This window comes from Acanthopagrus latus, chromosome 1 (assembly GCF_904848185.1).
Source record: "Acanthopagrus latus isolate v.2019 chromosome 1, fAcaLat1.1, whole genome shotgun sequence".
Taxonomy (NCBI): domain Eukaryota; kingdom Metazoa; phylum Chordata; class Actinopteri; order Spariformes; family Sparidae; genus Acanthopagrus; species Acanthopagrus latus.
In genome coordinates, this window is record NC_051039.1 from 15901209 (window position 1) to 15927446 (window position 26238).

Genomic DNA, 26238 nt, shown 5'->3' on the forward strand with positions numbered 1-26238 from the left:
AACACTCAAACTCCACTTCAACACAGAAATAGGTTTCAGCTTCTAAACGTATTCACTGCTTTGAGAGAGGGATATCACTCGCACAAGTGAAGCTATGTAGAATCTCTGCTGCAGTCCAGACACATAATGCCTCAATCGGGGAGTTGAAATATTAAAACTACCGTTCTGCTGTGGAAAAAAAAAAAACTTGTGAAAACTCCTGAAAAATATGAGATTTGGTCCATTCCCACCAGCCCACCCGCCCCTGTGCTCCACTTTCCTTTCAGAAGAGATTGAAAAGTCTCTTAGAGTCTTCCGTCTCATTTCTACGCCTGTCAAAGATCTCTACGGTGGAAAAAAAGGAGAAGAGTGCTAAGAAGGGTGCGTATAGATCAAACACTTTATAATGTAGTCCAATGAAGCTGGGAACTCCAAACGCCATTACCCACGATGACACGCTGCCAAATCACCATCAGAACCTCCCTGTCAGCTTTTAAGGAAATAGACTTCATTTTTGTAGAAAAAAAAGAGGGCTTTTGACAGTCAAGGGGTGTGGTGGAAGAAACGGAGACGGCCGAGAAATAAAGTGATGGAGAGAAAGAGAGAGAATGGGAGGAGGAGGCTCCGAGATAAGATGAAAAGATGAGAGGTAATTGCCTCTATTATAGAGAAGAAGGGGAAAGATGAGGAGGAGTGTGGGGCGGAGGGAGGAAGACGAGGAAGCGAGATATTAAAGTCACACCATCCGGCTTTAAAAGGTCACCTGTGAAGTCTGTGCAGCTGTGCTTGTCCGTTATGAACACACAGCTGTGCTGTACACACTAGGCAGAAAGTTTTCCGCCTGCTTCAGTGGTTATGTCAGTCAGTCTCTACTCTGTTCTATTTGCTCTACTGTATATATATATATATATATATATATATATATATATATATATATATATATATATATATATATATATATATATATATATATTCAGTGTTCACATAGTTGTACCCACACACAGGCTGTGTTTGTCAAATGTGAGCCTGTTATTGCCCTTGTACATTGTGGGAAAAAAATTGCAATTTTCTCTCTAAATGGAGAGAAAAAAAATGAAATGAGCATCAGCCGCGGTGGTAGCAGTTGCCTCTGACCTATCTGTATCTCTCCGCTCTATCGGTCTTGTATCTCTGGTGTCTGAATGCATAAGTGGCTAACCTGTCCTCACATCTGTCTCTACCCTTCCACCCCTCCTTTCACTCACCAGACCCGGAGGAGGCTTATCAGCGCGTCTTTTCTCGATTTTCTTATCAGCCTTCGCTCCGCGATTCCCGTTAAGATCTCCCACGTTACTTTCCTTTTTGTTCGTCAAAATTTCTCCATCACCTCAGTGTTAACCTTTCTTTTCACTTTAGCTCAAACATTTGGCATCGCTCTCCTTCATTCATCAACCTTTTGCCACTGTCGCTGGCCTTTTTCCTCCCGTTGCTGTCCTGCTCATTTCCTCTCCCCGTTCCCATCTTATTACTCCGCAGTTCGCTCCCTCTCACATCTTTCCTCCTCTCTGTCCACTTCACCTCATCCCATCCTCTTAAATCCCCCATTTCCTTCTTAAATCTCTCCTTTCATCGCCCATTTAGTCCCGCTCAAATCCCCCCTTTTCTCCCCCTGCTTTATCTCTCCCTCAGCCTTACTATCCCTCACAAACTTTGCCCTCCTTTTCCTCTCTTCTTTATTTAGTCGTCCCCCCCCTTTAACTTTAACCGCTCCGCTCGCAGCCTCCCTCCCTGCGTTTCTCACCGCCTGCTCCCATGCCCTCCTCCAGACTCTTCCTTCCTTCCCTATTCTCCCTCCCCTCGCTCCCTCTCTTTCACCTGCCGCAGTGCCGCTAGTGAGGCTGTCTGTGAGATAAGCAGCCCCAGTGTAGAGCCATCAGGTTCCTGACAAGATACAGCCGCACGTGTTCAGGCGTGACCCACAGCTAGGCTGCCATTGAACCTGTCAGAGGGAAACTGGCGGCTCAGGGCACAAGATGGCTGCTGGCGGACAACGTGGAACTCGCAGAGGGGGCCGTTTAAAGTATGAATTGTTGTTTAGACACACTGGAGAGCTTTGACCTTGTCCACCTCGAGCATGCTGTCAAGAGTTGTAGACTGGATAAGGTTGAGCAGGGGGCAGACAGAGAAAGTCTTGGGCAGTGACAAAAGCACAAGCACTAGACTCGCTTGTGCTAACATGCTCACTCAGTGAGCACACAGTGAAGAAAGGAAAATCACAAATTACACCCAGTAAAAGGATATGACAGATAATAGCCCACAACCAGAGACATGACAAGGCTTACACGTACGTACAAAATAATGGTGCATACGTTTCATATTAGAAAAAGTCATCATCATTCTCACAGCGAGCGCATCCGCCCATACACATCCACTCCTGAATACCTAATCAGCCGCCCACTTACAATCACACACACACACACACACACACACCAGCGTCCCTGTGGGCCTGATGGCGCTGCGTTTGTCTTGTAGTAGGGCCTGTGGCTCTTACCAATTAGCAGAGCAGAGGAGAGAGATTTAAAACACGATGACACCATGGTGTTTTTTCTCCCACAGGCCACTGCGGCCCCTAAAGCACAGATCACAAGTGATCAAATCACATCAAAGTGCTAACACAGGCCAGATGACACACACACACACACACACACACACACACACACACACACACACACACACACACACACACACACACACACCTCCGTAAACACACACACACAGACAGTACAGATAGTTTTGAGTACAGTGATGCACACAGCTATTGTGAATGTGTGACTGCAGTACACTGTAAATAATGGGTGACTGCAGTCCAGTGCAATACATCCTTATTAGATAAAACAAAACTAATGCCATTGAAGAGAATCTTTTCAGTGTAATTGATCATGCTCGGGAGAACTGTTGAAGGTCCTTGCTTTATAAATAAAAAGTAAAGTGTTTTTTTTAATCGCACTCAATTAAGAAAGGTGCTCTCTTTAGTCAAGGGCCACAACAGTTGCAAACAAGAGGGAAGGAATCCAAGGCACCCTGAGACTTGAGTATAATGAAAAGCCTTTAATTTCACATGGCTGACACCAGCGCGTAACAGCAGAAGGCCTTTTTTCTGAATGTTGTGGTAAAATACAAACACAGACGCTTTAGTGGCAATAAGCACGGCACAGTTAGATGTGTAGATAAAAGATAAGAGCAAGGCTATAGAGATCAATGAGGAGGCAATGTTAAAACCTTGTAATATTGTTGTAATTGAAATATCAGATTACTGAGGAGAACACGTTTTTTTTTAAACCTAAGGAATCAAAGTGTTTATTAGAAAATCAGCACTCTCTGGCTCAATGGGTTCACTTTTAACTGACTCAGCTGAAATGTATCAAATTTGAAATTAGATCCATTATTCAATTTCAGGGCTGCTTTTTACTCAGTTTGGGTTTTGAATCAAGGCAAATTCTTTGTTATGCCGATGATGTGGTCATTTATGTATTTTTGATTGAGACTCTGTGGCGCAAGAAGAGCAGCAGGTTTGCGTGCCGGTCTATGACTCTCTGATTTAGAGTCATGTGTGTCCACGTGAAAAACACTCAAAATCGCGACTGGCTCTACAGATACATTTTTGCCGTTTAGAGGATAGAAGAAACACTCTGTCAGAAAGGTAATTTTAGCACTAATTAAAAAGTTAAAGTATAAAAGCCACATGGGTGATTCAGATAGTCATCGTCTTACACTTGAGGTTAAGGGTTGACAGAATTAATTTTGATGAAAAATGTTATTGTGTTTATGGGAAAGGCTGGTGAGCGCGGTGATTATGTGGTCCTGTTGGGTCTGCACACTTGCACAGTGTCTCTGCATATTAGACACTATTTATCATAGTGTTCTGAGAATTGCTAGGAACAAAAGCACCCCCCCCCCGCGCCGCCAAAAAAAAACAACTGAGCAGAACACGCACATTTCTTGTCCATGTGAATGTGCAGTGACTGCGGTGTCTTATATTTATTCATGAATTCATTCTGTCTGTACTCCCCTTATTTATGTATTTAGATTACAGAAGAGTGTAGAGGTGGCTACAGCGGGAGTTCCCCAGATTCCCTTCTGCTCACTGTCCCAAAAGCTTTGTCAACAAATACGGGCTATAAATCTATCTTGATGTCTGCCCTCACAGCGAGGAACAGCCTGCAGGAAGATTTTAGATTTGAGGAACACGCTTCTTCTTCTCGCTGAGTTGAAAGCAGTTGATACAACTATGAAAAAAATGATACTATTGGGAGTTGTTAAGGCTTTGAATTAGTTTCTGTCTGTTTGGCATTTAGATCATTAGCCCCCCCTCCACTTTCATCACTGGTGTGTCTTTCAATGGCTTTGCACGATCTGTATGTCCTGCTAAGTTCTCAGCTTGACTTTCCTGCGATCACAGTGGGAATAACCTGCTAAGATAAAGGCTACAGGTTTACACTGTGCGTGCCTGACCTTGTAAAGAGCACCATATGTGATCACTTCACATGTTAAAGGGGTCCTGTTGAACTTGTGAACCATTATGTGCGTGTGTGTGTGTATATGTGGCTTCAGTTGCGCTCGAAGGCAAAGTGCCCTGAGGGGGGTCACATAGGAACCACTCAGAGGAAGGATAAATAACCTCTATCTGCAGTCATTACCCCTCTGTTGTCTTTCTCTACCTCGATCTCTCCATGATTCAGGAAGCAAGGCTTTCCATTCATCTATTTTTCATGGCTCTTGTGTAGTTTTCATCTGTGAAAAGGGTACGATCTAAGCTCTCTTCCCTTCTCCCCCCCTAAAAATAAGACACCCTTAATATCATCCGCTACCTGCAAGCTCCCCATCATCTCACCCCCCCCACCCCCCCGACCTGCTGCCTCAGGAGGGGTGTGTGTGTATGGGTGTGCTTGAGCTTGTAGTCCGTGCGTGCGCCGTGTCTGTGTGTACTGGTGTGTGTTTGAAAGTGTGTGTGTCTACGTAGGAAAAGAAAACAACTCATCTCCTTACTCATCTCCTCCCGGAACAAATGCTTCCTGAGTGAATTTTGCTTTCAGAGGCGCAATCTCCCCTCCCAACAATAGTGCTCCCTTTTAAAGCTACCGAGAACAACGCATGAGCACACTCGCACACATACGTGAAATCATCGGAACATAAACATCTCCAGTAGCCCTCTGCTTGCCCTAGTTAGGAGGACACAATGTTCACTGGTCCTCAACATATATGAGGAGGAGCGAAACATCGGTGTCATGTCAAGAATGACATTAGTGGAGCAGTGGAGCAGAAGGAGGGCAAGAACTGCAACGCGTTGCCTGAGTGTGTGTGTGTGTGTCTTGGTGGGTGAGTGGGCAAGAGTTTTATGGGTGAGTGACTATTCTGTGTTTCTCTCCTTGAATCGAGATGACCATATGTGATCTGCTTGTGTCTCGTGCTGTGAGCATTCCCTCCGTGTGTGTGAGCAATATACAGCGCTCATGTACGTCATTGCAATTTATTACAAATTTGTCCTGCTAATTTTTCTACTTGAGGCATGTAAATATAATGCAAATGACTAAGATATTTGTATTTTTGGTAAGAATTTATGTTTAAAACAATGGGCATCTCACAGCCTAGCTTTAAGGAGATATACCACATGGCAACGTGGAGGAGTGTGACCGCACGATCGTTTGTGTTTTGTTGCAGCCAGATTGCTTTGCTACATTAGCCGTGAGCTAGGGTTAGCCAGTGACAGCGCACATGGAGAGTGTTTGTGTCTATGATTTTCTCTCTTCTTTCCCCCTCTCCTCTCTGTAATGTCCTCATGAAATAATGTACATTTCTCATCCAGCTCCGTCAGCAGTCAACAATGACTTGTTTAAAAACGCCTAAAATTGGTTACCCTCAGCCAACCAGGACATCCGAGGTGAGCAGCGCCTCCAAATTCACGATATGAAAACTCTTTAAGAGTGTCAGTTCCTCACAGAGTGGGTTTAAAATGAGACAGTCTTTGTGAATGTGTGCAAAATGTGGATGTAACCTACACAGAATTCAGTTTGCACATAAATTACAGGAAACACTTGCTCTGGGTGCATAGACCAGGGACAACATATCAAACTGAGGATTTGTCTATTTGAATCAGAACACACCACTGACGATGTTTCTAGTTTTGTCGTTGTTCTTTTTAATGCTCCAATATTCATTCTACTCAACACTAATTAAACTGCTCATAATCACAATTACTGATATCATTAAATTGTATTGTAAGTGCATTAATATTCAAGCGCTTACAATGACAGTTCAAGAGTGATTTTAATCCCTGCTTTGATTTATTTAATCGCTATATCACTAATAATCTTGGGTACGTTATAAGTTAAGATTTATAATCAAAGTGAGATTCAATACTTGACAGCCTTTTGTTTTGTTTTTTTACTGTCAATTGTATTTCGAACAAAAAGTGTTTTATTTGACAGAATGTAAAAGGGAGTGCATTAGTCAATTAAGAGGAATTGAAGGCACTATAGTCAAAACAGTACTGCTATCTGACCTGTACAAAGAGCCATTTGTTGGAATACAAGGACTTTGTAGTCTAATCGCTTATGGTTTGTTGTTGAACCATTTGTGTCAAATCTCTTTAACCTTTTGGTGCTGCAGACAGTGTCACGCTGCAGTGCCACGTCAGCTGTGTGCCAGTGCTCGCCAGCGTGTGCAAGAAGGAGATCAAACCTCAGGAAGTTGTCGTCACTCATCATGTTAATCTGTCTCTTCATTTACACAGGAACAGGTATTATCAGCACTTGTTACTCACTGTAACCTGTCGATGAGTCTCGCATATATTGGATTTTAATTACATTAGGAAACTGCTTGTAAAGACGTGTTTGAATTTGATGACATTACCCAGACACGAAACATCTACGCAGGCTGCAAATCAGTTGCCGTTCCTAAGATACAACCTATAATGGGTCTTAATGTTTCAGTTCAAATTGCGTCTCCTATTTTATGGTGCTGTTACAAGTAAGCTGGCTCGTGACCAGCTGTCAGTATTTCAGTGCTTGCTGTGTTTTGTGTTTGATCAGGAGTCTGTGGCTTCCTGACGCTCGGCTCCAACGTCAGTCAGGATGTGTTGATGTCGTCCCCCCCCCCGATGATATTGCAGTCTGCATCGCAAGAGCTTTCATTATCATGTGTGTCATCACCTCGTACCCTATTTTACACTTCTGTGGCAGGTCAGTGGCAGGTCTCACCTTCCATCAGCAAACGGCTCAGGATCAGGGCAGAATCGGATGTGACCTTTTTTTCCTCAGGTCTGGCTGAGCCCCGGAACCTCTTGCCGTATCTGAGCAGCAGCTCCTTCTTACGAAACACAAAAATAGCAGAAATCACATATCGTACCTTTTGAATAGAAAGTGAAATGTAGTGGGGTTAGCGGGTGATGTTGGGAGGGGGTGTTTGGTACGCAAGGAACATTTTTCCTTTCAGTCTTTCCCTTCTTTCTCTATCGATAAAGGCAGAATTGCAACAACAACAAAACAAATCATCTGAACGACTCGTTTCAAGTAGAGGTGGTTTAACTAATGGTCTTCACTTTGGTTTGACATTGTATGTGTGAAGTACATCACTTTGATTCTCCTTGTTTTTGACAAGTGCTTTATAAATAGACTTGCTTTGCCTCATATAGACACAGGTGGGTCTCAAATGAAAGGAAACACCGTTAAAACTAACAACATACAATCTGAACATTTGTTGGACCGCTGTGAGCTCCCAAAACAGTTTTAGCTCCTAGGACCGTTCTTCCAAAAGATATGGCCTCATTTGATTTTTAATTGTTATGAAGAGCGCTGCCACTTAAGAATCTTCCACAGTTGATTAACTAGGTGGAAATCTGGTGACTGCAGGTGGTTCACATCTAAAATTTGACATCTTTCTCTGCTCATGTATTCAGGTTTTTCCAAAAATGTTCCAATCATTTGTCTCATGAGGCACAGACACAGGCAGTAGTCATGTAAATGCATTGTAAATAAGGCATATACGCAAATAGTTTTTCAACCATCGCGCCCATATTTTTTGCATATAGAATGTGTTCTGTGTGTATGAGTGTGTTAGTCCACGGGTTAGTGGATCTCAGCAGCCCTCCTGTGGAGTCGCTCTGGTCACATTGCCATTGAGCGCGCTGAGATGCCCTACAGGTCACGCCTTGTCTCTTCTTGTCAGCGCATGCAGGTAACATCATGTAATGTATCCCTTCTCCAACTATTACCCCATGGCCCGGGGTTTTGGCACAACTTCTGACCGGTGTGTGCAGCAGTGCACGGGCCATCCTCCCTCCTAATTGAATTATCGGAGTGCAAAAACAGGCATCAGACGGGATTCATGTCAGACTTGCCCCTGAGCATCCAGCCAGCCAGTCAGCCAGCGAGCCAGCCAGGCAGCCAGGCATTTTCTGCTTATTCAAAGACAAGTGCAGTGTGTGTGTGGATGCATGTGAGTCCATGTGCTAAGGGCAGGAATGAGCGTGTATGTGTGCAAGTCCGAGGCTCTGCGCATGTGTGTGTGTGTGTGTGTGAATGTGTGCGCCGTGAGGCTCCGAAGAGAGCACTCTAATTTCCGTCTCAGAGGAAAGTGTGATTGAACACAAACCCTTTTGCCAGCGGGTCGAAGCAGTCACACGCTGCAACAACACAAGAGGAGATAAAAAAGCAGAAGTCTTATTTTGTCCTTTATTTTCCCTCTACTCTGTCTCTATACTGCCTTTTCTCTGTGTTTTTCCCCCCTTCTCTTTCATCTTTCATTTTTTCTTTTCTAATTGAATATCTTTTAGCCTTTTCTAATATTTTCTTTCTTTTCTATTTGCATCAATTTGCTGTTAGTGGAAAAGTAATATAGTGCGTTGAGCAGTTTAGCAAATTTACTGTATTTCTGATTGCTTTCCTGTATAAATTTATTTAGGCTTCTGGGCATCCTCGTGCACGTGTTTGTTTGTGTGTGTGTGTCTGTGTGTGTGTGTGTGTGTGTGTGTGTGTGTGAGTTTGTGTGTGTGTGTGTGTTGGGGACCATCTGGCCATGGACAGACCTGACTATGGATACAATCACAACAGATTAGAATGAGGTGGAGGGGAAAGCTCCTCTTCTCTCCTTCATTTAACTCATCCCTCCTTGTCTCCCTCGCTTCATTTAACCTGCTCCACTTCTTCACTTTGTCTGCATGTGTGGGTGTTTTGTGTGTGCGCACGTGCAAGCGCTTGAGCATCTGTGTGTGTGCACGCTCCCATGCCGAGCTTCTTTCTGAAATGTCACCAAGTGTGATTATCTTGTATTGGTCAGTAATTGAGAACAAGTCACCTATTGGCTGCTAATGGGACGTGTTTAGCTTCTGAGGCTGTGGCTGACATCATGGCCAACCCTCTGAATGTTAATCCCCACTGGGTCACCATGCGGCTAACCCTGATGCTAACGAGTGTGAACACTCCGCTGATTAAAAAGATTAATAAGGCTAATGGGTGAAAAACAGCATCAGTTTAGGCTGAAGCACTGAGACAAATAGACATGAGGGGGCACACACAAAGGGAAGCACTGATAGAGAGAGAGTGTGTGTGTGTGTGTGTGTGTGTGTGTGTGTGTGTGTGTGTGTGTGTGTGTGTGTGTGTGTGTGTGTGTTTGGGCTCCCCTCATCTCTTCATCTGCTCAAGTCTGTTTGGCACTCATTCGCCACGAGTGGCTGTGACCCCAGTTTTGGCATGCCGTGAGAGTTATGTGTATGAGTGACTGGGCGGCATTTATACAGTGTGTGTGTTTGTGTGCGTGTGCGTGTGTGTGTGTGTGTGTGTGTGGGCGGATGTTTGCGTTCATTATAACGCCATGGGTCTATGGCTCTTTGTGTGTGTGATTGTATCAGTGTGCATGTGTGTTTGTTCAAAATTGGCTCAGTGTGAAAGGAGCTAAGTGGGAGTCACTCAGAGAATGATTTTGGGCAATTTGTCTCATGTGTTTGTGGCTCCGTGGTGACGTAGCTGCTGCAGAGCTGTTCTGTCCCCCTCTCCGGACCTCCGAGGGGGTTGGCCACAACGACTGAATGTGTCTCACTGACGAACTGATTCCCTGTCATTAAAATGTGTATTCACGAGATGAGGCATGCGGCGCACTCGAGGCGAAAAGTGAAAGCTCCACAAATTGACCTTGATGGGATGTCGTGGAGAGAGGAGTGGCTTTTGGCCCTTTTCTTTATCCTTTCTTTCTGGAGTGCTTTGCACTCGTATGCATTTTGTTCTTGAAGTTATATGTTTATTCCTGTTGGTTGTTGTTGTTTTGATGTATTCTACAGCTTGTATACAGTGCAATTCCTTTAGTAATTTCTGCAAGTCCTCCACCCTGTGACCTTTATCTTTTACAACACATCTGAAATAGCTAAATGGTTTTCAAGGTTTCAAGTAACATCATGAGGAAAAAAATGAAAAAATCCAGTCCAATGACGACAGCATCTGTTTGTTATAGGTGTCTTTGTGCACTCACCGCACTTGAGTAAAGGTTAGGGAAAGGTCATAGTCTTTGTCTGATCGGTAACTGTATAGCCAGCCATGGCGTCTTGGCTTTCAGCCTTCACCCAAGTTGGGAGTCAAGACGGAGTCCTGCTCTTTGCACGTCTACCATCCACCCATCACCACCTCATTTCAAATTGGTGTAATATATAAATTTAGCGGTTCACCCATTTCAAAACATTGCCTCTGTATATAGAGTACCTACCTGAGACATAATTATCACTCTCTCTAAACTCTCAGCTCTAACTATCAGCACAAAGAAGCTCTTGCTCACTAACCTCTCACAATGTCTTATCAAAAAACTTCCTTCTGTGTGGGAAACATTTTATACAGATAACAGTCTGAAATACATTACAGTAGGTGTGTGAATCACAGTTGACAGAGTGTGGCTCTTACACTTGGCACATCTACAGGTTGTTCTCTGTTACTACGTACAGACTCCACTCAAACATTAACTTTACTGCGCTTGACAAATTAATTCTGTTATTTACTCCAAATTACACATTCACACTTCAAGACTTTATACCATATGTAGGTGAGTTATTACAGCCAATTAACTCTGCTTAACCTCAACAACATACAATGGTAACCCTACTACAGATTCCAAAATCGTTAACAACCATGAACACCTATTCTTTTTTTTTTCAATCTTGCAACAGACTATTAGTGTGTTATCTTTTCAGCTTTTTAGAAATGCAGCTCGCTACATTTAATTAGCTGGAATAGTGAAGCTTCTGCACATACTGAAACCAAATATTTTAGAGCTGCTCCTTTTTCATCCATTAGGTGGAACTTTAACCTGCAAACATGGGACAATTAGAAATACTCTGCTTGAGGCCACTCAGGTCACACATGATGCTGCCTCCTGCTGCAACCTAGTCCCTAATTGACGCTAAAACAGAAACCATTGTTTGAGGCAGCTTGTTAAGGCTTTTTATTACTGGCAAACAATGATGACCCATCTCAACTGAACCACAGACACTTAAGCAGCTACACAAAAAGCGATTGATTCCTATTTGAAAAACTGCAAACTAAATAATAATAAGAGGGTAGCACAAAGTAATGTCAGTAAAACTTAGGAAATTAAAGTGTATGAACCATACAAGATGAACACAAAAAAAGTTGATGGGTCGATGATTTCCTCCTTGTCATTGATTCAGCCCTTTGTGTGTAATATACAAAAAGAAATTGGCATGGTTTCAAGCGTAGTAGCTTGGAATGCCTCGCTAAACCATGCACACCAAATTCACTGATACTTATCCACTTGGGAGTAACCTCGGGTGCATTGAAATCAAGTAGCATTCTGCCTTGCTTTGTGTGCAGCAGATTTCATCTGCAGAACAACCTCCACCTCAAAGCGTTTAACAGAGGCATCTATTGAGATTGCATGGATCTTGCAAGGACAAAGAACCATATCTGAGGCACAGATAGTAAAAATCTGCTTTTTTTTATCCACAATGGACATATTGTATGCAAGCCTTGACAAGGAAAATGAAATTGTAAGGCAAAGAAAAGACACATAGAAGACATAAATGACCAGTTGGCTGCAGTTTTGTCCAGAGAAATTTGCTTCAGAATTGTTGTAGATGAAAACACAAATGTGACTGATGTTGCACAGCTGCGTGTTTGCTGAAAGATTCATGAAGAGTTTTCTTTGCAAGACTACAGATGAGAATATTCTGAATACTCCTCTTTAAAAAGAAAAAAAAAATGTGAGTGCAAAACAACTCATACTTTTCATTTGATCAGAAATCCAGAAATCACTCTTTTCAAAACAATAATAATGTAAACCTGGAATGGCACTCAAGGCAGCACATATCTCCGACTTGGCTCAACAGTCCCCCTTGATTTGCCTTCATTTGCTGACTCTAGTCCAGTTTTCTCTTCCCACAGACCTGGATCTGCATCAAAATTCATCGTATCCATTTGGATTTACTTTGTAAAACTTGCAAGGTATGTTAAAACTGCTATCTAGGAAACCTGTAAGTGACACCAATGTACAATTGGTGTCACTTACAGGTTTCTATGCCTATTTGTCATTGATAGCAGCTGAAAAAAGACTACCTTCAAAGGAAACACATTAAATCTGCTAGATCCAGATTATTGTTTTGATCTGCATCAAATTGTTTTCACTCATAGACATAAAAACAAAAAGCGAGAAAACATTCGCAGAGCCGTCCATTTATCTGTATCTGCACCAATGGTTAATGGGGTCTATTCTGGGCTGAGGCCCATTCTCATTTTGTGTAATCTTGCTGATATACCAACCAACAACCGGACACAGTTGAAGAGAAAATCCTCCTTGGGACATGAGACAGTTCTAGTGATTTGAACATTATAACCAAGAACATCACATGCATAGTGAGTAAATCACTTATTGTAAAATGTAGAAGCAAGGAATTTTATCATTGGCCTATCATACATGTGTGCTGAATACACGTGAGAAGCATTGTAAGCTTCAATATCTAAAGTTGTCATTGATTGAAATAGCAGAAGGTTTGAAGTTGAGATTGGAGGGGCGCATGGGGCAGTTACATCAAAAGATAGGCTAGACTGGGCTCATGATTATGATTAGTCTTCTAATAAACTTGTGGTTGCACACTGTGATCCAGTGGGGGCATTAGCTAACCAAGCTGCCTCAGTTAATCTCCCCTTTTATTGATGTTAAAAGTTGCTTGACTTCATCAAAGATCTCTACCTGGCGGACATATGGGTTTTCATTAATTAGTTATCAGTGATGGGAGAAGACATGAAAGTGTACAGATACAGTATCTCCGGGGATCTACAATAACAACTCTACAATAAAATCTGTCCACTTCTGACTGACTTTAATTAGGAAGAAGCACCCCGTGTATGGCCAAATTGTTACAGTTCAAAGGTTTCAGTTTCTCACAAACATTTTTGCCCACAGGCTGAACGATCCTGTACATATTTTCCAATATTGGCCCAAGGAACCCCTAAAAAAAAGAAAGAAGGTTCACTATGTCATTGAATGTTGCTTTGATACCAGACTGTGCCGACAGATGTATTAAAGTCTATGAGTCTGTGGGGGATGCATGGAGAAAACCCAACATATCTACACCGTATGACCTCTGATGAAGAAATGCTATCAGAAAAAAGAAAGAACACACCTCAGAGAGTAGGTTTACAACTGATTTATGAAGTAACAAGTAGTTTGTCCCTCAATTTTGTTTGGGAAAGGCTCCTGATCATGGTGTAATTGCAGTCTCATCAGCGCTGTTTGGTCAGACCTGCCCCATTTGGTCACAATATTGTTAGCTCATCATCAATAATTTGAGGGGAAAAAAAATAAAAAATTCTTCATCAGAAGTTATACAACACACATATGTTGGGTTTTAGTGTGTTTTTCCATGTCTGCCATAGACTTCAATCCAGTTGTCAAAGCGAGATTCGATGAAGAATGACCTTTCCTTGATTTTGAAGTTCCTCGTTTGGAGCGGGCTGTCACACTGTTTACTTATTATTTTCCATAATTGTTAGTTTACTGTCCCTTTTTGGTTTATCAGCCAACAAAACACTACAATTTAGGCAACAGATTAGTTAGTTTTAGGAAAAGATGATTTGGGTTCATATGCACCCTACTTCATGCAGTGGAACCCTAGTGATGCTCAAACCCCACTGGCTCACAGACCAAAGGACATCATGAGGGACGACTGCAATTAGACCCCTCTCGATCATCCTGCCTTGACCCCCCATGCAGACACTGTTGCTCTATAATAATGTGGCCTTCATCATTTGCTCCTGTCATAATAGACCTTTTTGGAAACGCTTTGGCTTGTCATTGCAGAAAAAGCACAGGTGCAATTAATAACACTTCTAAAAAACAGCTGCATCCCATTGAGGTGAGCTTGTTTCAGGGTCCCGGTATTCTGCATGCTGGGGTGCTGGCATGACTTACTGGAACACTTGACGGAATTTAGCCATTGTGAGCAGAATTTGTTTCTCCTGTGCTTTTCTTGCTGTGACTAGCCACAATGTCTGCTGTGAAAAAGGCCTCTTCGCACCTATAGTTGTTTCTAAGGCTGAAGGTTGTGATGTTGATTATCTTGTATTGTAAGGTGTTCTACTTCTTTTGTCACTCTTCAGAGCCCCTCGAGTCAGCACTTCAAAAAGAATCCGCAAAAATGTGAAAAACTTCAGAAATTGCAGGGATGTTTCATTCCTGCAAACACGTTATAATGTTCACTAACGTGTCATTATAACCCAAGATATATTCTTTCTCTGTGTTTCAAGGTCGCCATATTGTCAGTAATTGCTTATGTCTCTTCATCACAGATTATGGGATGCTGGTTTCAAGACTGCGATTAACTGCAGGGGTGAATATTTGCATTTAGATATGTGTGTTTGATGTGTATATAATTTTACTGCGAGTGCTAAAACTGTGAATTTTCAGTGCATTCACAAAACAATAGAGGCATAAGTGTGTAATCACAGAGTGAAAAATACAAAGTAAAGGCTGTAATTAAGCCTGATTTAAAAAAAAAAAAAAAGATATATATATATATTGCTGTAATGCAGTAAAAACAGCAAAGAACAAAGTCTTTTTATACCTCCTCAAAATACTAGTATTAGCTGCACAAAACAAATTTTCACCATTCAAATGCAATTAATATACACTAATGGCTATAGGGCTACAAATAACACAGGACAGTGCTTAATGGAGATGAACACAATGAGTCCATAACAGAGGCACTAAACAGGCCGTTTCTCTCCAATGGCCTCAACAAACACCCACATCGCCATCTAGTGACAATGTTAGGAAACACAAGCTTGAGAGCTGGCAGTTGAAGATACATTAGCAGCTGCTTTAGTGCAGGATACTGCTGACCTTGTGTATGTCATTGGGGATATAAACATCCGTTCAGGTATTCTACACACAGGAACTGCGTACAGACAAATGCAGAGATTACACACACACAAACACACACACATGTGCGCACACACACAAACACAGACACACATTCAGATAACAGTGAGTCGGTGAGCAAAAATAGAAACACAGCTTTTTTCCAGAAATCCTACTTTCACAAAGACAAATACTCTAGTCTTACCTGCATATTGTCTAATGCTCTGCACATGAAGGCACACGTGTAAAACACAAGCAGTTCAAAAACAAAGAGCATGCACAGAACCTTTTTTGCTTTTACATATGATTATGGAGTGAACTAAACTGAAGGCTATTTAATAATGACACCATCGACATTTGGATTAGTTCTATATGATCATTGCTTTCACGTTGCAGTTTTGTTTATCATGAAATCTCCTGGGAAAATGAAGGCTGGCTGGCAATCGAGACAGGCTGGCAGCCTGGCATCATTCGCTGTCATGTCTATATTTTAGACTAAACGAGTGAGTAAACTCACGTTTTGTCCTGTCTTATTGACAGCTGCTACTCTGAAGAAAACAGAAAGGGATCCAGTTGTCTTTGCATCAGCCGCAGCAACAATAAAACCACTTGGAAAATCACCAAAGGGGGAAATGTGTCTATTTCTACTTTAAATATACACAGACAAGTCCACCTCCGTTACTTCTGCATTCGTAAGAGTGTCCCTTAGCACCTTCCCTAACATCTCAACTTGAATGTCACTACACTAGCAACTAAAACCTGTCATCTCAGGACTCCCTGCTCTTGTCTGGCGAGGCTTCTTATGGAGATTGGTACTGTTAAAGAGCCCTCATGTGGGTGGCTCCATTTTTTCTTTGAGTGATCTGCAAAACAATGAAACCACAGGCACCAGTGACCTCAAATGCTTTGAAACATCACTACATAGACTTGTTCTAATGACAGAAATGGACAGGTGCTTTGTTTTCCGTACTTTAATGAATAGCTTAATAAGGAAATGGTGTGCTTCTAATGATCATTCTTTTGCTTTCCTAATTTATTGCTTCTGACAAAATGGCAGCACAATTATTTAATGAACCAGCATTTAAACAGAGACTCTCAAAAAATGACTGCAGACCATCCTGGTTAAATGAAGGTCAAATAAAATAAATAAATAGAATGCACAACGGCAAAACCATCATTATTAACCTACTATGAAAAGACAGCCATTCTGTTGGTAATGATCGACATGTCTCTAACACAATGTACGTTTACATGGCTCTGTAGTCCAGAGTGCACTGTTTCCTCTGTTGTTGTAGTTGCAGCATCAAATGCAAAAACACAGACACACTCATGCATGTGCACTTGCACACACTAACACAGAGCTGCTGTGGGTGATCAAGCAGTTGACGTTTGACAAGTGGATGGAAACAGTTGTGGTTTCTGCTGGCCCCGGCCCCTCCCTCAATGCTGCAGAGGGGCTTGAGCTATGAACAGTAAAGCTGAAAATCCTCTGGATAACATCTGTGCCAGCACACATAGCAACAGTATTGTGAAAGTAAATGCACATGAACTTGCAGAAACACACAGCCAGACCCAAGACACCCACTGACACTGAGAAATAAGCAGTCTTGAAAAGCTTCCTTTCCAGCCTGTCTTGCATTTTAGTTGTGTTAATTTTTCAGCCCAGTTTAGTTCATTTTAATCAGCGTCTAATAAGTCTTCAGGCGCCACTCTGTCACACACCATTTCTGTTTACCACCCCCCTTGGACTGCAGTTCAAGACTCATTTTTTTGGAAACAAACTCTGCATGATACTAAAATCTTACTGTTAGTCAAGGAACAGTCACACTTTCAGCTCCCATTCAGATATTCACATATTGTTTTAGTTTTACATAAGGCTGTGAGCAGAACACCAGCAGTGTGATCATAGTGGAGTGTGTCCAAAGGCAGACATTACACAACTGGCTTGATGACTATTTTCATTTGAAAGATAAACTAAACCAAATAATTTGGTTTCAGGTTCCCAGCAGGCAGTTGAGGGCAATGTGTTTTAAAGAGGAAATGGGACATAATCAGGATTTGATCTGGTCCATTTATTATGTTTTTCACCATCCATTATTGCAGGGGGACCAGGTGTAACCAAAACTGAACTGCCAATCTAGTAACTAAGCTGCCAAGTCAATTGCTTTGGCCTTGGCAGCCTTGGTTTTCAGATCCATAAAGGATGTTGGTGAAATGATTCTGGTGTGTTTTCATGTCCAACTGCAAGACATTGACTTTGTGAATCCATATACCCAGTTGTCTATTATGTTAACACAGAGCCTCATTAAAGGCATTTGTGTTTGGAGTGTGGCCAACAGTGTCATCTGTGTGTCCCAGTTTTGTGAGGCCTCAATGTTTGGTCAGCAGATGTATTTGAATCACAGCCACTGATGTAGATCACTAGCTCAGAGCAGACTGAAAGATACAACAGTGAGGCTCTGGACTGAGAATTTAGTCAATCAAAAAACAATTGCTGTAAAGTGAAAGGGGCGATCTGGTAGAACTGCATAATCACACTATAACACGTATTGCACATGCTGCACCTTTATTGGTTTATTGTAATGTCATTTCTGGAAGTTTTTTCCAATCCAGGAAAGTGTGTCAATCTTGTACCACACTGGTAGTCAAATGTCAAACAAATCACAAGGCAGGGTTGCCTTTTTAATATGCTCTTTGTTGTCATGCTCACACATGGGATATATGGTAAAGAGGATACGGATTTAAGGATAAACATTGACTTTTTTTTTTTTTTTTTTTAAGTTTTAGTTGTTGTGCAGTTATCTAACTATGACTTTCCTGTGTTTTGAAAATGAGTTGATTTTGTTAGGGCTCTATCATGACTTCAAAATACAGGCTCCTACCATCAATTTTGAAACACAATAAGTGGCCAGTATTCAGTATGGTTGATTGACACAAACACAAAAACTATGTACAAGATTATACCTCAAATCTACCTAGTCGCAAACTTTGATCCTTTAACCTGAAACATTTCCACACAAACTCAACAAAACCTCTGAATGGAGGTTAACAACCTCTATATAATCACAGGTTGTCATTGTGGATCTCAGATGAAGATCTGATTTAGCCCTTCCAAAGATGGGAATAATACATTATAATCATTTAAACCGTTTGAAGATTCTTGTTGAATGTATTTGCTGAGTTCATTGGGGAGTACAATGTTTGCTCATGATCTATGTAGATCAGTGGTCCTCAATATATCTATCTATCTATCTATGTGTGTGCGTATGTGTGTGTGTGGCCTGACCGACCTCAATACATGGACCATGTATTTGAGTACCACTGTACCGCTGTAGATGAGCTGTCTGAGGTCTAGTGTGTCTGTCAAATTGTGGCAGCAGGCTGACCTGGAAACAATGTCATGTGCTATATCTAACTGTCTAACTTCTTACCACAGAAGACAATAAAACACTGAACTGTGGTAAGTATTGTTTGAACTCATCAGTGGGTGCATGTGGGTGGGTGATTTTTTTTAACCCCTTGATTCCAAAGTACACGTCTCTCTTACCTGGCATGTCCGATGCTGTTTTATTCCTTCCTCCCCATGGCCTCATATCTAACTGGGAGCGTTTCAGAACCAGCGTGTCATGTCGATTTTGATGACCTGCTAAGATTGTGTTGATTTTTTTCATTGATTTGTGTGCGTCTACCAAGGGTGGGCACCCTTAAGTATTTAAATTGTTTTGTTATTTATCTGTATAAGCGTGTTTATTGTTAAGATTTCTGACTTTGTTGTGATGTTGATCCTAAGTCAGCGTGGGTGTTTTGTTTTAGCTAGCTTATACTGGATGCACTATGTCATTCCGCTGTCTGACTTTCTCTTTGGCTAAATTTATTTGGTGGCACGGCTGCAGTCCACATCTGTCAAAATACACTCGGTGCGGATTCTTCGATGAGCACAGCGAAGAGCCGCCTGGCACTTCTGACTCATGCGCAGCTGGTGGAAACACGAGCATTGCCTAGACCTGCCACGGCGAAGATGGGCCAGGTGGAATCTGGGGGTAACTGTGAAGCATTCTCAGCGGAATTGCCTTAAATCTGCATTCTTTCCAATGGCCAGCAGGGGTAGATTTCTGGTTTAGATATGAACTCAAATTGCGTATAAGCTCATAAAGAAATAACCCTACTTGATCGACGTATCATTCAATCTTTTGATATTCAATCGAGACAAGAAAGTGGGAAAGTGAAAAAAACTATTTGTTATTTCTTTATCCGCATGTGAATCTGATAGCAACAAAAACTCATTCTAACCCTGTTTTTCATAACCCTGGGATGTCCCCTGTCATAATGGGGTATTGGTTTCTTGAGACTTTTTAATACTGGGCAGGTAGATCCACAGCAAATAGGTAGAAATAGAAACAAGACTGAAAATCATCTTACCATGAGCAAAGACAATAAGAAAAACATGCCAGCTCCACCCTCTCCGATGAATAAGGTCACTATCGTTACAATAGGTTAACTCTTGGGTTGAACACAAAATCAGATCTCCAGAATACCAACATTTGGTGTCTTGGGACATTTTTCTGAAACAGCCGATATGTAATTTTTCTTGGAAGGAGGGTCACATTCTTTTGTCTTAACAACAGCTGCTACTGAAGAGCGGCCTGTTACATGTTTGAAAATGGCAACAGGCTAATAGTAACAATACATTTACAATTTAAAGTATAACGACGTGAATGTTGAAGAGTGGACGGCATTACCAAGACCAAATGTACTCTAGGTCCTTCAAAGGCATTACTCTACGTAGCTCTCTTTCAGAACGCTACCATGTAAATGATAACACCTCCTCTAATTATATGTGACAACAAAAGGAAACATCAACGAGCACAATGTCACATAGCTTTACACCAATAAAAAACAACCACAGAAGAAATGTTCCACTTGACAGGCCAATCACCGCCTTTATTTCCTTTAATGGAAACGTTTGCACAAGTGGTGATATCAGCGAGAAAGGTTTGCTTCCCTTTCTTTTATCTCTCATTCATCATTGTCATCACATATGGAAGGGCTGTATTTGTTTCTGGTCATTCTCTTAGGTAAATATTTTGATACAATATTTGTAATTCAATCACAATTCTTCTTCTATTTTGACAGTCATTTATTCCTACAGTGGTGTTGTGTTGCACCTGCTGTAATGTGAGACCCTGTAACACTGAGCAAAGTTCTAACTGGTTTACAATTGTGTTTGTGTTCCAGGAGTTGTTTCTTATAGCCAAGATCAGGTCACTGGATCAGTGTTGGAGGTGTCGGTCCGACCAGGAGACAACATCACTCTGTACTGTGACTGCAAAAAATCAACTGGAGTTTACATAGTGTGGTACAGGAACTGCTCTCATGAGAATCAGCCTCCGTTTGTCCTTGAAACTAGAGGTCCAAGGATCTATGACCAGAAGAGTTTCCCTCGTTTTAAGTTTGTGGACAACACTGCCTCTAATTCCTTTGACCTGCTGATCATGAATGTTACTCAATCAGATGAAGGGATCTACTACTGTGGAACTGAACAGACAAAAGTGGAGGAAACAGCTTACATTGGTTCCAAATCTGATTACAGATATGGCAACGTCACAACAAGGATCAAACTCAGTAAGTATTGTGGTCTGAATTATCTTTGTACCTTAACCTAATTCATACAGTAAAAAACCCAGATATTGTGCACTTTTATTGATGATGAAAAAGCTGAACCACAACAAAGCTCACTGACCATTCATTGCATGTGAAGATGTTGTACATGAACACGGTGTATTATCATATTGTACATTTTTGTCATATCTGGAACTTCATGTGTCTGAATTGCTGTGAGCCTTTCTTAAACATGCACCGTTCATGTATTTTTATTCACAGTGAGTTTTGGAATAATTTTGTATTTGTAATCTGAGAGGACAGGCTCAAACAGGGTTAAAGGTTGCATATCACATTTATTGCTGGACTGAGCTGAAAATCTGATAAGACAGATACTTTCACATGAGAATAGATATCACTTCAGAGGAGATACTGGTGGGACCAAAGTTGAGAATAGTCCTATCAACAAGGCAGGGTCAACAGTACACTGTGCTTCGGCCTCGGCAGGAGATAAGAACTCCTTTGGACTAGATTTTAATTAAGAGTGTGTTTATTCTTGTTAATATGTGGGGTTGTTAGTGTCAGAGGTCATGGAACAACTATCACTCTTATGTCTACATACATATAAAACCATGGTGAACAAAATGAAAAAGGAACATTGTTAGTTAGATCAGAAATTACTGAAGCTCATTGACACAACTTTGTGTTTCTTCCAGACTCGAGTGACACTGATCACTGTCAGCCTCCCCGCCCGAGTACACAAGACTGTGGTGAGTGCTGGACACTGCTGTTTTCTCTGTGTCCAGTTTCTGCTGTTCTCTCCTCTCTCATCTCTGCTCTTGTGGCTTATCATCTCTGTAGAAAGAAAGGTAATTCAGCTTTTAAACTTGAAGTATTAATATCAGCCATTTTCTGAATAATGAATCCACATACTTCATTGACCATGAGGCTGTTTTTATTTTTGCAGCTAAAGGCCCTCAAGTTGATGAGCAAAAACCTAAAAGTAGACGTCAAACAGAACCAAATCAGGTAGGTGTAACTGTAGAACATAATGCACCATGGCATTAAACAATGACGTGATCAGGATTGTAAACATTTATCAAATCTTAGGTTGAAGATGTGTGTTACGCTGCACTGGAAATCCGTCAGCCATCACAGAGACCAAAGAAGAAGAAGAGAAGTCAGAATTCTGACTTCAGCACCTATTCTGCCATCAAAACTTCCAGGATATAGAGGGCCTAACACAAAACAAAAAAGACTTATAAAACATTCTGTCTGCATTTTAAGCGGCATGACTAGACAAGAAGGAACGTTTTTACGCATAAAATACATTTTCAAGGTAAAAAACATTGGTGTTACTTTTAAAGGTTAGACTTTACCATTTAGTGTCAGCTCTCCTCAGAGGATAAATATAATTGTTGTAAGAAAGAGCTGTATCAGGATGTTATTCATTACTTCTCCGACGCACAGTACTTACAATGTTGGAATTGCATTTTCTACTCTTTTAAGGGGTCCAGCAGAACTTCTGTGTTGTTGTTAAAGCTGGTCGTTAGATTAGTCTACTCAGCAACTCCATTTCTAAAATAACATTGGCTACTGTTGGCACAGAGACGAGGCACTCGAAAATATGCATACGGTCACATCCTTTGGGCTGTCGAGGAAATTCCAACCCGAGTCCTTCACAAAGAATTCCACAGTCCAGCAGTAATAAACAACTTAAACAAATCGTCTACAGGCTTGTATAAGCAGAGACAGACAGAGAAGGTTTCATTTTTCACATCATATTACAATCCGTTCACATGTGGCAATTAAAAAAGTGTTTAATCATGTAAATTACAACAAATTATTACATAAAGCCCCTTTAATTGGTTGGATTGTTCTATCTGTGTTGTATCATGTGCCACAGTGGAAATCACTATCACTCATTCAGCTTTCCCAGAAAATTTGCATCACATGCAACTCATTTCCTTAAACCAACTGAATCAAAGATTAAAATGGATGTTCTGTAAAAAAAACAACAACAAAAGAATAAAAAAAAACCTCCAAATAGACAACCAGTATATTGTTGGTGATTACAATTCAGCTTCAGCTTCACCTTTCTTGATTGAAATTGATCTGTAATATTTCATAACCGCTGCGATGGTTGCTTGTTGGTAACAAGACATGATAACATGTTAGATCATTGCTTTCAGGCAATTTCCTGTTCTTATCATGAGTTAGCCATCAGCCCCGTCCCCTCCATGAGTGGAGTTTGATACAACTTTGTATTTGTTATGTTGGAGCTGCAGCAGACAATGAAACTCAAAGTAATCATAGCATACAGAATCCAAGATGGTTACAGTTTAATGTTCGTCCTTAGCTCATTTATTAAATGCCAAACTTCTGTTTCCAAGAAGTTACATGACAATACAGTGTGAACAATAAATCCCACCTCAGCCACATCATGCGGCACCTTTCTTAGCAGCTCACAGGAAACCCACATTGACGAACAGCCCCACCATCACAGAGCTTGACATTCAAACAGACTGAAGCTGTAGGTCAGTGCGCAGTTTCATTGTTCAGAGTCACTTGTGAAAGTGTCAGAAGGTGTCATAGTTCTCTGTCAGAATTTAGCATGTCTGCAGCGGCCTCAGCTACATTTGGATGTACGTAATTCTGACTCTTAGTTGTATCTGTGGCCACAGCATAGAATATGTACTGTGTGTACACATACTGAGCGTGAGTGTGCTTGTACACACAGATACCAGCGTTAGTAAGGTGATCTTTTTCTTAGCATCCTTCTGTCTAAAAAAACAATAATGTGTCAGTCTAAATATTTTTGGAGAGAATAATAACAAATCATACTACATATACCACATCATACCTTCTGTTTATAATCAGCACAAAATCATTGTCATGTTAGATCTTGTGTGTTGTGCTGCCAGAAAACAAAGAAGATGAACACTTGTGACTTGAGTACTTATACTTGGAGCATGTGTAACCAAACAATTTACAATCATAAATTGTGTAATAAATTCAATTATGTTTACTTGATTTACATTGGTATTACTCAGAAATTTATGAGCAGTGAGTGCACAAGTCTGCAAGTTAAAGGATGACAAAGACTTTTATTCTTAGCTTAAGTGCTGTCAGGAAATGATTTGTTACCAACTAAACAAACTAGTAATATAATCAAGAAAATAGTAATATTTACTCTGTCAGCAAGACATATAAAGCTTTGGCTCAGTGTTTTCAGTATTCTCTTTCTGGTGGGAGGGAGTCATACTATGCGGAGTTGAGGTGTCTGAACAAGTGAGTCTTGTGTCCTTTATGGAAGATGGAGGGTGACTCTGCTGTCCAAACATTGGTCAAGAGTTGCACTAGTCGAGGCGGGAGATGACCAGCGCATGGACCAGTAGTTGCGTTGTATCTTTTGTGAGAAAAGACCGGATCCTGCAGATGTTGTAGAGGGCAAATCTGCAGGGTCGGACCACAGCAGTGATGTTGTGGGTGCAGGACAGTCTGATGTCGATGATTACGGCCAGGTTCCTCGCAGTCGATGAAGGCAATACTGTTACGTCCTCGAGGATGACTGACAGGTCCATGTGAGGGCAGTCTTCCCCCAAGGATGAAGAGGAGTTCAATTTTCTAAGGTTGAGTTTGAGGTGATGCACAGTTATCCAAGCGGAGATGTCTGCCAGACATTTCGAGATGCGCCCTGCAACTCAGGTGTTGGGAGAAATGGGGGGAAGAAAAGGAACAGTTGGGTGTCGTCTGCATAACAGTAGTAAGACAAGCCATGTGATGTGATTAAAGAGCCGAGTGATCTAGTGCATAGTGAAAACAGAAGTGATCCTACTTCTCAGCCTTATGGGACACCAGTTTCCACAAAGTAGGGGTTGGACAAGGACCCATTCCACATGACCTGAATGGTGCGATTTGTCGGGTATGATGTGAATCAAGTTAGAGTGGAGTTAGTGATGCTAAGTTCAGCCAGAGTGGAGAGGAGGATTTAGTGGTTGACTGTGTCAAACGCAGAAGATAGGTGGAGGAGAATGAGAACTAACGAGTGGGACGAGGCTCCGGCGGCACAGAGGGACATAGTCTCTGTGAAGAGGGCTGTCTCGGTGGAGTGAGCAGTCCTGAAACCTGACTGATTAGGGTCAAGGAGGTTGTTTTGTGAAAGAACGGAGGACAGTTGGTAGTAGACGGCACCAGGGTTTTAGAGAGAAATGAAAGAAGAGACACAGGTCAGTAGTTTCAGATGTCAGCTGAGTCTAGGGTGGATTTCTTTAGGCATGGCTTTACGATAGATGTATTGAAAGGAGCTGGAATAAGGCCTGAAGTGAAAGAGGAGTTGATCAGGGTGGTGAGGAATGGCAAGATGTTGTGTGAGATGTCTTGGTGAAGGGAGGAGGGAATCAGGTCAAGGGAACAGGTGGTGGCATGGTTAGACACAACCAGTGTGTAAACATCTCCAGAGGAGAGAGGGCCGAAGCAGGTAAGGCCATCAGAGGTGAGGGTTGGGGGAGGTGCTGCCTGGATGGGCATAGGAGTAAATGAGGAGCTGAGGTCTTTTACTTTCTTGGTAAAGAGAGTTGCAATTCTTTTCTCTATAATGTCTGCTCATTTAATTTCTATTACAGCTGTTTTGGATTTTTCTGCCATCGAATTCATTAATTCACAGTGTATCAATTCTTCCATTTATGAAAAAATGTTCACAACAGCTGAATTCCGTCCTTCATTCTTTCAGTCTTCACAGCCAAGATGTGCGTACACATTAACCTCTCTATACAGAAACTGTTTGATGTTGCTGACTGCAAAAAAGTGTCAGGTTCGGATTCTTGATTAAAATCGATCTGTAACATCTCATAATGGTAATGATGATTGTGTCTCTGTAACAAGACATGAAAACTGTTTTATAGGCAATTTCCGGTTTTTATCTGAAGTTAGCTGCGAGATCACAATCTGTGGCCAGAAGTCCAATACAGTTATAGATATGATCGGTAAGGCTTACAGGAAACCCACAGTGACAAACAGCCCCTCATGCACTTGGGGAGCTTAACATGCAAACAGAGTAAAGCTACAGGCGGCTGAAGGTGTTGGTGGAATTGGGTTTGATTTTAGAAATATATTTTGAACATTCTTAATTTGGTTGGACATTTTTAAAAATGTAGCTTGTGTAGCTCTGCAGCCACCTCAGCTACATTTAGATGTACAGCTTATTTCTGAGTCTACGTCAAATCACTGACCACATCCTGACCTTGTGAGATCAATAAAATGTGCCTCGGT

General features: G+C 41.6%; 1 protein-coding gene across 3 annotated transcripts in view; it reads left to right on the forward strand.

Moving 5' to 3' along the window:
• LOC119029534 overlaps window positions 1-23014 on the forward strand; it is a 55409-nt gene extending 32395 nt beyond the window's left edge. Inside the window, exons 1-6 of one of the 3 annotated variants that reach the window (XM_037116388.1) lie at window positions 6642-6754; window positions 7047-7196; window positions 20605-20991; window positions 21684-21836; window positions 21935-21996; window positions 22078-23014. In XM_037116388.1, coding sequence (XP_036972283.1) covers window positions 6721-6754; window positions 7047-7196; window positions 20605-20991; window positions 21684-21836; window positions 21935-21996; window positions 22078-22200 — 909 coding nt within the window. In that variant the 5' untranslated portion in view covers window positions 6642-6720 and the 3' untranslated portion in view covers window positions 22201-23014. Of the gene's footprint in view, window positions 1-6641; window positions 6755-7046; window positions 7197-20604; window positions 20992-21683; window positions 21837-21934; window positions 21997-22077 lie in introns of those variants that run through there. The other 2 variants (XM_037116398.1, XR_005078018.1) reach the window with 2 other exon arrangements.
• The last annotated feature ends 3224 nt before the right edge of the window (window positions 23015-26238 follow it).